At 55.8% G+C, this 11,161-nt stretch overlaps 1 protein-coding gene across 4 annotated transcripts in view; it reads right to left on the bottom strand.

The window, feature by feature from the left end:
* Positions 1 to 91: 91 nt before the first annotated feature.
* Positions 92 to 11,161, bottom strand: part of LIMK1 (LIM domain kinase 1) — a 31,866-nt gene continuing 20,796 nt past the window's right edge. For 2 of the 4 annotated variants that reach the window (XM_025215695.1, XM_025215696.1), the window contains exons 4-16: positions 10,257 to 10,366; positions 9,401 to 9,607; positions 8,619 to 8,724; positions 8,312 to 8,496; positions 7,960 to 8,143; positions 6,822 to 6,908; positions 5,730 to 5,861; positions 5,284 to 5,343; positions 4,745 to 4,810; positions 4,346 to 4,502; positions 3,518 to 3,573; positions 3,198 to 3,355; positions 92 to 2,731 (exon numbers count right to left, since the gene is read on the bottom strand). In XM_025215695.1, the coding sequence (XP_025071480.1) occupies positions 2,569 to 2,731; positions 3,198 to 3,355; positions 3,518 to 3,573; positions 4,346 to 4,502; positions 4,745 to 4,810; positions 5,284 to 5,343; positions 5,730 to 5,861; positions 6,822 to 6,908; positions 7,960 to 8,143; positions 8,312 to 8,496; positions 8,619 to 8,724; positions 9,401 to 9,607; positions 10,257 to 10,366 (1,671 nt within the window). In that variant the 3' untranslated portion in view covers positions 92 to 2,568. The remainder of the gene's footprint in view (positions 2,732 to 3,197; positions 3,356 to 3,517; positions 3,574 to 4,345; positions 4,503 to 4,744; positions 4,811 to 5,283; positions 5,344 to 5,729; positions 5,862 to 6,821; positions 6,909 to 7,959; positions 8,144 to 8,311; positions 8,497 to 8,618; positions 8,725 to 9,400; positions 9,608 to 10,256; positions 10,367 to 11,161) is intronic. The other 2 variants (XM_025215698.1, XM_025215697.1) reach the window with 1 other exon arrangement.

The following is an 11,161-nucleotide window of genomic DNA, read 5'->3' as shown; positions in this document are numbered from 1 at the left end:
CAGGAATGAGGGGTCTCTTGAATAGTCCATACCATACCAGGTATCTCCAAGGGGGCCAGACCCTCCTGCCTGTGACTCCCGGACATGAAAATGGGACATTATGAAAACTGATGCTGCTTAACAGTAAGCATGAGGTGGCAGTGCTCAGCTGTGTTGGGTAAGCGCTTCCCAAACAGGACACAAGGAGGTGGAGTGGGGAAGGACTGGATTTATTGAGTCATGATTTCAGTTACATCACAGTCTGAGTTCTCCTTCCCGCCTCCAGAGAGGTCATCAGTTTTTACTTCCAGGTCAAAGTGCGCAGAGATGCTTCACAGTTTTAATACTTCCTGTAAGCAGAACTGAGGCAGAGTGACAAATGGCAAACTCCAAATTGCCATGGCAACCGTATGAAAAAATAATACAAACTCTTTTCTTTAAACATATTACAGAAAATTAACCTGAATAAAAGTAGCATGAAAAGCACCACACTGCAAAAACAGACAAGCGGGGGTGACTGGGAACACACCCCTCCAGACCAGAACCCCTCTGCCAGTGCTCACCCATAGAGACCCCTGCACACGAGCACTGGGCACAGGCGCTAACACACCCGGGTCAATGGTCACCTGACAGAGCCTTTGTAGTCCATGGGGAAAAAAAAATGAAAGCAGTGGGTTCCCACACCCCTTCTCTTGGTTCAGTAAACCCAGAGGTCTGGATTTACAACAGGACAGACTTGGGCAGGGGGAGGGGGGAAAAATTATACCCACACATACATACACGCAGACTGCAGTGGGACATGTGCTAGCAGGCACATGAACATGTGCAGGAAGCAGAAGCCATGTGGCCTGCAAGAGACACCCACAGAGAAATGCAGCTTCAACCCCAGGAACAAGACACACCTGTGCCAGCCCAGAATGTGTGCAGGGACAGGGAACCGTGCTCTCTCTCACACGCACCCCCAGACATCAACACACCAGGCATGTGTGACTTGCACACACAATGACCCCTACATATGTCCTGAGATGCCCACTCTTGCTCAGTGCCAGTGATCAGGCATTTCAGGAGCAAGGGCCCATGCCAGAGGTAGCATCCTGACTTGGCAGTCATTGGATCAGACCCAGGAAGCCTGGAGCCCACACAGGGGAGGACCCATTGCTCTGCAGTGCAATCTCCTGGAGGGCCAACATCCCTGCCTGGGATGCACTGGCTGGGCTCAGGCCAAAGTGGAGTTGAATGGAACTGAAGACAGGCCTAGGCATCTGCCCTGAACAGGGGCTGCTGTGAACCTGAAGGAGGAGTGGGCAAGAAGGGATGAACACACGAGACCCTCAAAGGGCTCAAAAAGAGAGGTAGTGTGGCCCTATCACCAAGGTGGAGGGGGTGGGGGGTGAGGGGCACTGGGGCAGTCATTCACTAGGATGAATGGACATAGGCCAGGAGGGCAAATGCCTGGGATCTCACATGCACTGACACATACCATCATGAAGGACAGGGACACACATAAGAACTCATAGGCTCAGAGAAAAAGACAGACAAACACCATCACATACGCAGACAAACACCATTACAAACCCACCATCTCTCTCTCTCACCCCTCCCCCTGCTCCCCGCAAGAGACTGGCACCGATGCTGTGACAGACATTGCACTGCCCTGCACCATCAGACACACTCAGATGTGCCCTGTGATATGCACTCCCCTCCCTACCCAGACAGGCCCATGGTCCCCATTACAACCTCCCTGCACAAGTCTGCACAGCACTCATCAACATGGACCACCCCACACTGACAATGAGAGAACTCTTTTGTTTTGCAGTGCAAGTTCACATAAACCCAAGGCACCACTTCAATAGGATGAGGGTCTGTACAAGGGGAACCCACGGGGCTCCCAGCAGGCACAGAGCCAGGACCAGCACCCCCTAGTGACAGATGCTGGGGCTCTGCCCAGAGTGGGAGCACATCCCCCTCCTTGCGCTTTGTGGAGCGTGCAAAGGATGCAGGTGGGTGGCTTGTGCGGTCACAAAGCAAGTGGCAGAGGGGGCTGCAGGCAGTGCCCTAGCTCCTGCAGGTCCTGTGGTATGGGCAGCATGACTGCTACCTCACTCCCAGCATGCGGAGCACAGGGTACAGCATGGGGAAGGGTTATGCACAGGGACTATTTACAGCTAGGGCTGTCCGCAGGCTGTAGGTGGCTCTATGAAGCTCAAGCAGCTCCCCTCCAAGGGCAAGGAGCTTGGAAACTGCGAGGGGGTCCCAGCAGGGGGGCACAGTGCTGGAGGAAGTGCTCAATGGGTGAGGAAGCAGGGAGAGCCAGCTCCCCCCAGGGGCCAATTGTAAGCATGGGAAGGGAAGCAACAAAACTGCCCTAGCAGATAGGGGAGGGCTTGGCCATCTGCTGACCCCCGAGGTACCCCAGAGATTTTGCTGTGGGGCAGCGGATGCTGGGCAGGATGTAGCACTTGTCCTCCATGGCTGTATTCACCATGCACTGGGAGTGCAAGGCCCTGGGCACTGTGGGAGCATGTAGTGAGCACCCCTTCCTGTGCCGGGGCTCGGTGCGAACTATTTACATGAGCAACTGCCCAGTGCTCAGTCAGGGACCTCAGGGTGCATTGGCAGCCCACCCTCGCCTCGCCGGTGCGTCTCCCAGAAGGCCCTTTCCAGCTGCTCCAGCTGCGAGCTCAATGGCAGGCGGATCTCCAGGTGCATGTGCAGTGTCTCCAGCCATTGCTCCAGTTTGCTGAAGGAGGGCCTGGGTGGGGAGAGACATAGGTTGCTACAGTCCAGCATGGGGGAGCGTGTCAGACTCCACCTCAGAGTCACACTGCCTTACTGTCTGTAAGGTTAGAGGTCAAGTTACAGCTCAGCCTGACATCACACCCTGCCTCACAGCCCAAGAGGACAGATCCCACCCCCAGCTCAGCATGACCTGATCTCACATGCCTCTCCACACCTCATGAGGTCAGATTTTACCCACAGTCAGGCTGCAGCACCCTAAGCAGAAGCAGGGATCTTCGCAACCTAGTGGAAGTACCCTGGGCATCCACATCAGACCCTCCCTTACCCACCCTGGGGCTAGAGATCCCACAGCCCAGGCTCTCCTGTGCTCCCAGTGGGAAGAATGTTCCCCTTCAGGGACCAGAAATAGATCTGAGCTCCTTGCCTTCCCTGTCCTGAGGCCTGTCCTCCTGCAAGGCAGCCCTGTGTCTACTGCTCACCTCTTCTCAGGATCCAGGTCACAGCAGCGCACAGCAATGGGGAAGAAGCTGGGTGGGCATGTAGGGGGGCAGTACCGGTCCAAGAACCCTCGTACATTGAGACCAAAGTCCATGGTCCGGGGCAGGTAGTCAGGGTCAGCGCTGACTCGGCCGATGATCTGGGAGGGAGCAGGAGCACAGGGCTTAGGATCAGAGCAAGGAGACCTACGGTGTTGTAGCATTTCAGCTACTGGGCTCCCAAGCAGGAGCATCCCCCAGGGAAGCAGGATTCTTGAGACCCTGGCACTCATATAACACTGAGCCCTGGGGAGGGCACTTACCTCACACAGGAGGATGCCAAAAGAAAAGATGTCCACCTTCTCATCATAGCTTCTGCCTGTGGGGAGAAGAGGAAGGTCAGAGCATCCTGCCTCTATACCCCCCACGCCCTGGTCGGTCTCCTCCCATCTCATACCCAGACCTCTGCTACAGGGTACTTGGTGCTGCTCCTCTGTGTATGCATATGACAGGATCCCTGAGCCTCTGAGGCCTTGTCTATACCATAGAAGCAATGGGTCCCAGCATGAGGGCAGAAGCTCAAGCCACTGTACCCACAGCCCACCTACCTGGACCCACTGACAGAGCTAACCTGAGCAGGGTGCAGGGCCCAGGGCAAATCAGCCCATGCAAGACCCTGCTCCTGCTCTGATCCCACGGGCCCCGGACCTGAAGAAGCTGCTGCCGCCATCAGTGGTGGCGGCATTGGCCGGGGGTGGGGGGGGTGGCTCCACACCATTGCTGCTCCGCCCAGCTCCACGGGGCCCCCCAAAGCGTAGGTCCCGGGGCAGTTGCCTCGATTAGCGCCCACCTGGAATGGCCCTGCCCACTGACACACACCATACCATAACCACATCAAAAAAGCCATGCCAGGCTTTTCTTTCTACCTGCTCTTGAGCCCTCAGCCTCCAGAGGCCTGAAAAATACTCCACAGGGCCTCAGCAATGTGCTTCTGGATTGGGAGCAAGTCAGCAGGCACAGGCCAACGGGGCATAAACAGTGCCCATGTAGACAAGCCCAAAGGTGCCCCTGGCTCCTCCTCTCCTGGTGCAAGACAAACTAACTTTTGCTGACTTCACTGGATGTCCCAGGGTCCCACCCACTCCACTCACCATTGATCATCTCTGGGGCCATCCAGTAGGGGTTCCCTACCACTGTGTAGCGCTTCTTCCGGTCTGGTTTCTTTAGGCTCTTGAGCTGGTCCGGTGGGTTCTTCTCATCTACCATGAGCCTGGATAGCCCGAAATCAGCCACCACCACACTCTTGTTCTGGGTGGGAGAGACACAGATTGGGCTAGCAGGGAGACTAGTCAGGGGGAAATGCTGAGATAGCAGCTGCTCAGGGCATGTTGTGGTGAGACAGCTATGTAGTGCCCAGGCTGGGAGAAGTCTCTGACGGACACCATGCTGAGCCATGTTAGCCATGATGGCTGGCAGCCCCTCTGCTCCCAGACCACAACTGAGGGTCCTATGCTGATATAAGCAGGGACAGAGAGGAGAGTGACACTTACCTCCCGCACAAGGCAGTTGTGAGAGTTGAGGTCACGATGGATAATATTCATTGCATGCAGGTAGGCCTACAGACAGTAAAGACCAAGGTCAGAGAGGTACCTGCTCACAGCTACTGGTGTCATGGGAGTGGTATGTACATTCAGTAATATAAAGCCTGCCCACAGCAATGCTCCCCACCCTACATGTACAAGCATTGCAAGGCTTTCATGTACATTCACACAGAGCCTCCCATGTGCACACACAGCAATGGCCCCACTGGCCCACTGCTCCCAAGTGCATATAAGCAGCAGCACCCCTGGATTCACCTAAAGCCCCTTGCTTGCATACACATAATGCCCTTCCTCACTCAAAGCCTCCCTAAGTGTACACTGGCCCAGAGCACCCTACGACACTCCAGTATGCATCCTCCTCCCTTGTATATTTGCATTTAGTTTCCTGTGTCCTTCTGGAGCTATGTACATGTGTGTAAAGCAAACCCTTGCACAGCAGCCTCAGCTGACTGGTCACTTGACACCCTGCTGCTGAGCCCAACACTCACCATCCCAGCTGCAATGTCCTTGGCAAAGCTAACACGCTGGCTCCATGGGTACTGGCTCTCCTGCAGACAGAAAAGTCCATCAGTGAGAAGGAAGGAAGAGGTGATTGACTCCCATCCTGCCCTGCCCCCCTGAAGCACTTTGGCCATGGGTCACAGCCACTGCCTGTCTGTAAGTGTTTGGCTACATCTTTTTAGGGACAGTGTCTCACACTCTGTGCATAAGCAGCAGTCCCAGGGGCAGTATCTTTGACAGTGCTGCACCCAGAGTCCCAGGCCCCATGGAAAATGCACACAGCCCAATCCACTTGGCAGTATCAGCCACCCTTCCCACCCAGTCATGCATGGTCCATTGGGAATCAAAATTACTCTGCTCAAGGCTTATGCCTCAAGCCCGTAAGTGGCAGGCTGGCATGAAGGGGCTCCAGCCTGGGCAGCCCACTGCTCACCATGCTCTTGATGATGCCTCGTAGGGTCCCCCCTTTGATGTATTCTGTGATGAAATTCAACCTCTTGTCCTTGTACAGCACTCCAATGAACTTCAGCACATTGGGGTGCTCTAGGCACCGCATCACCTTTACCTGCAGGGCCCAGAACAGCATTTTCCTTCATTCATTCTCAAAGGCCAACAGAAGCTACTGCCATCAATTGGACATCTACCTGAGAGCAGGCTCCAGCACTGCCCTGAGCTGACCCCTGTCTGCTCCAGAAAGGGTCTCTCAAAAACAACTCCAGCTTTGGTTCAAAAACTGCTCATGATAGAGTACTCACCACCACCCTTTATAAGCATTCCCAATGGTTAACTTAACTCACTCTTGGCTTGCACCCAGTCTTTTGGCCACAGCACTGCAATGGGAGCTTGCGTACAGCTGATTATCCACCAGAACCCCTCAGTTTTCTTCAGTCATAGCCTCCCAGGACAGAGGCTCCTCCTGTGGGTGTGGCCCGTGATCTCTGTTTCCAGATGGAGACCCGTACACTTGATCAAAGGGTAGCATACACTGTGTGTCTGCCCCCAGCTGACCAAGTGATCTGGATCACTCTGCCCTGTACCCTCCAACATTTCCATTTCCCCTTGCCCTGGATTATCTGCCAACTTAACCAGCAAAGATTTTGTCTCCTTCCAGGGCACTGCAAAAAATGTTCCTTCCCTTGGGCCAAGAACCAATCTCTGTAGAGCCCCAAGAGCCACACTAGTGCTCACTCCGTTTGCAACTGAAATGGGGTTGTCAGTGAATAGCACAGCACTGCCCTGCCCTGCTGAGAACCAGACCCTGCATATCTCACTGCAATACTGCCAGGAACCCATACAGGTGCCATGTACCCAGAGCTGCATCCACACGCTAGGAAAAGCCTGCCCAGCTCCCACAAGGCTGGGGCCCCTTGTTGAAATGAGGGGCAGAATCTGTGCTGGGCCAGGATCAGTGACAGGGATAACATGGTGTTTGGGCAGACACAGAGATTAGGGAAGGCCTTGGGCAGACCAGGGCCCTACAACTCCCCAGTGCAGCCATCAGTGACAGTGAGCAGAGCCAACTCACCTCCTTGAGGAATGCCCTCTGAGTTTCCTCATCAAAGCGGATCAGCTCCTTCATGACCATCACCTCTCCTGTCTCACGGTGTGTCACCTGGGGGAGGGGGCAGGAGTTGGGGTGGCAGCCACACACAAAAGGCTCCTTGCTGCCTTGAGCTCCTCTAAGCCTCAGAGCAAATCATAGTTTCATAGTTGATAGGGTCGGGAGGGACCTGAGCAGATCCTCAAGTCCGACTCCCTGCCATGGCAGGAAAAAGTACTGGGGTCAAACGACCCCAGTGAGGTATTTGTCTAACCTCCTCTTAAAGACCCCCAGGATAGGAGCGCCAGCACCACTTCACTTGGAAGTTGGTTCCAGATCCTAGCCGCCCTGACAGTGAAGTACTGCCTCCTGATGTCTAGTCTGAATCTACCCTCTCCCAGCTTGTGACCATTTCTAGTCACTCCTGGTAGTGCTCGGGGGAACAGGGACTCCCCCAATGCCTGCTGGTCCCCTCTGACTAGTTTGTAACAGGCCACTAGATCCCCCCTCAGCCTTCTCTTGTGGAGGCTGAACAGGTTCAGGTCTCTCAGCCTCTCCTCGTAGGGCCTGCCCTGCTGCCCCCTGATCATGCGGGTGGCCCTCCTCTGGACCCTCTCAATGCTGTCCATATCCTCCTGAAGTGCGGTGCCCAGAACTGGACGCAGTACTCCAACTGCGGCCTGACCAGTGCTGCATAGAGGGGGAGGATCACCTCCTTAGACCTGCTCATGATGCATCTGTGGATGCATGACAAGGTGTGGTTCAACCTGATGCTCTGTGTAGCACAAGCTGGGCAGGGGCAGCACCTGGCAGATCCCACCCTCAGTGAGACTGAAGCAACCATTATACTGGGGATGTTAAAGTTTGCAGAATGAAGGACAGAGGGATGTGTAGTGAGAAGCCAGGGCCTTGGTCAGTCCTAGGGTAGAAGAGGCTTTGAGGGGGCCTGAGGGGGATCATACCTGCCTTCTTGGGGTCAGCTGGTACAGGGAGGGGAGATGTCTCTGAGGAGTGAAGTTCCTGCCCCATGTGAGAGAGATAGGAAGGGGACTAACGTATATGCTGGCTCATGGAGGCATAAGATCTTTCCCCAGAACCGTGGACTTGCAGGGCATGGCAATACCTTGATAGCCTGTCCGAAGCAGCCCTTCCCCAGCACCTCGCCATGGATCAGGTCTGAGGGCCGGAAAATGCGATGGGTACGGGAGACGATGCGCAGCGACTCAGAACGGCTGATATCCTTGCGCTGGGAAGCAGGGGAGCCCATGGAGCTGGAGCATGGGGATTTGTCTGTGCTGCAGCTCCTCCTGCCACATGAATGCAGGAAAAGTCAGCAGGGCAGAGCACCATGCACCACTGGGAGTCCTCAGGCTGGGCAGGGACCCCCTTCCCAACATGGGCTCACCCCTACCTCACCCCTCCCCTCCTCTCCAGCAGGTGTGGATGTGGGGGATGCTAGTGAACTCTGCCCTTACATGACTGTCCTGTGGCACACGGCACTGGCCTCCCCACAGGGTGTCCGGGCAGGAGAGCGCAGGGGGCTGTGCAGGTCAGAGAGGGAGCTGCTTTCCAGCACAGACTCTCGGGCCATGGCTTCATGGGGGTCATGTTCTATGGTCAGCTGGAGGAGGCGGCTGGTTTCCTGGATCAGCAGGTCTATCTGTAAGGCACAAAGGGGACAGGCTTACGTCATCAAGCAGCAGCATCCACCCCAGAACCCTGTAGCTGTGCCTTGCCCTGGTTCCACAGGTGGGGGGCAGCTGGTTGTGGGGGGTCAAGTACCTCATCCAGTGGAACATGCCGGATGGGGGTGCCGTTAATCTCCAGGATCCGGTCCCCAATGTGGATGGAGTTCTTCATGTCAGGGCTGATGCAGTCGGGATCCACTCTGGGTGCAGAGGACATACAGGGTCATTAGAACCTGCTGGCCCCATGCACAAGTGACACTGATTCACACAGCTTCACCACAAGGTTCTCCAGTGTCCCCATCAAACAGCCCCCCCTGAGGAAGCAGCAGCCCAGTGCCCTGTCCCACCACCCACCTAAATAACAGAGGCTTGGGCTGCGCCCAGCAGTGCCCCCTTGCCTGCCCTGATATCTGAATAAGGTGTCCTAGGGGCTCAGGCTGCCCCCAGGTAGTGGGTTCAGTAACCAAGGACCCTGTTAGTCAAGCAGCATGGAGAGGATGCTGGGGCCACCCCTCCAGAGAGCCTGGGGCCACCTCCCCTCATGCCTCTCAACAGCAGACAGATTCCTCTTTGTTCTCAGTAGTGAGGGGGGATTCCTCAGGGTCCTCAACTGGCCCGTGACTCTTCAGGAACTGGGTCCATCACATGAAGTCCCCACGACAGGGAGCTCACTGTTGCTCATAAGAGACCAAGCTCTGTACAGGGGCAAGAGTTCCCCGTCGCCAGTGCTGCAGAGCTGTGCTCAGATTAGCAGGATCCCCAAGTACAGATGGCGAAAACTTCTGGCTGCAGGCCTCCCACTGTAGCCAGGGCAGGTCAGTGCCCACTGCCCCTGGGGATTGCCCTCCCCCAGCCACACCCACCACAGGTACGTACTCTCGGACCCGGACAGTGTGCGAGTGCTCCGTGCCACAGCCCTGGGAGTTGCAGTGCTGGTCAATGGACACAGAGAAGCCTCGTTTCCCATCAGTGCAGGCGGGGATGGACACCAGTGTGACGGTATGTGGGATCCGGGAACCTGGCGACTCTGGCAGGATCTGCTCAATCACCGGGGTCACCACCATCTGGTAATAACAGTGCCCACTTGGAGGGGGCATCAGAGAAGTAATGAGAGTGAGGGATGGGCAGAAGGAGAAAGGGACAGCAAGAGAGCAGGGAGAGGCATGGGGAAGTAAGACAGAGACACAGTTGGGGGAGGGGAGAAAGAAGCCATAAGGAATTTGTTCTCCATTTACTTCGTAGCTGGCCCCAGGCTAACTAGAGCCCTGGCTGGCCCACAGGGGCATGGGTCCTTCCTAGGGCAGATGCGGGGTGGGGTGGGGAGCAGGTGCCTCTATGCTCTGGGACACTATTTTGCTGTCTGGGAATGTACCAAGAACCATTAGCAGATGGGGAGATCTGAGTCACACAGGCTGAGAGCCCCATTACCAGGTGACACGGGGGGGTGCAGGGGCCTCTGTCCTGTTGCTGTCATGGGCCAAGGAGCGCTATCAGGCTGCACTGAGTACTACTCCAAACTGTATCCCTGGGGGGTTTGCTGGAACCCAGGGAACTGAAGGCAGGGCGGCCCTTCACAGCGTGGCCAAGTACACCCTGCCAGGATGGATCCACCCACTGGCCAGCTTACACTGTGGACCCTGGAGTCCTGGCTGCTAACCTGTATTCCCACTCCCAGGTCTCATACAGGACCTGGCCCAAGGTGGCCATGCCCAGTGGAGAGGCTCTCACATACCAGTACAGTTTGGAGCGCTCTACGAGTGCATAGGTATCACCATCTCCAATGAAGGCCCGGCAGTTGAGGCAACTGAAGCATTCTGGGTGGTACTTTTGCTCCCCAGCCACCTGCAAAGGAGATGCAGTGAGACCCGGGTGCTCCAATGGGAAAGCACTACCCAGCACCAAGAGGGTCAGGGTCAGCATGAGGCCGAGTGATCAGAAAATCCTGCCCCAGCCTGGAGACACATGAGTAGCTGGCAAGAGCCCCTGTAGGCACTGTGACTTGGGAAGGGGCACAGGGGCAGTCTACAGGCCAGAGCACACCAAGAGGCAGCTGGACAAGGCTGGGGCTGGGGGTGGGGAAGCAGGAGCCCTTGCTGGAAAAAAAATGCTGTTTCCTGTTAGGAACCCCATGAGCATGAACAGACAGGGAGGGAGAGGGAGGGAGAGGCTGAGATGTAGGGATGCTGTAATGGGCCTGAGGGGAGATGGGAGCAATGTGGCAGCCATCATGGTACTGGCCTCACACGCCTAGGAAAGTGGGAACAGATCCCCTCTGTCTGCTAAGGGAGATTGAGCAAGGATGATCAGCTCAGATCTAGGCCCCTCCATCCTCTCCATTCACGAGAAAAACCCCAGCAGGATTTGGAGGTCAGAGAGAGTGAGGAGGGAAGGTCCCAGGAGCCAAATGCATCTGGCTTGGCTGTAGGATGATGCAGTTATACCTACATGTGCTTCAAGAGTTAAACCCCCTCCCAGAAAGCAAATTACTAAGAGTGGGTCTGGCAAAAAATTAATTAGGAGTCACGAGACAAAATATAGTTGAGGAAAATGTTGTCTGATGGCCAAGACAAGCCTGTGGAGCTAATCACCTCCAGTGGAGGGGAAAGGGCAGGGGGAGGACTCCTATGTTTGTGCTTA

This window comes from Alligator sinensis, unplaced genomic scaffold (assembly GCF_000455745.1).
Source record: "Alligator sinensis unplaced genomic scaffold, ASM45574v1 scaffold201_1, whole genome shotgun sequence".
NCBI classification, from domain to species: domain Eukaryota; kingdom Metazoa; phylum Chordata; order Crocodylia; family Alligatoridae; genus Alligator; species Alligator sinensis.
This window is presented reverse-complemented; position numbering and strand designations above follow the sequence as displayed.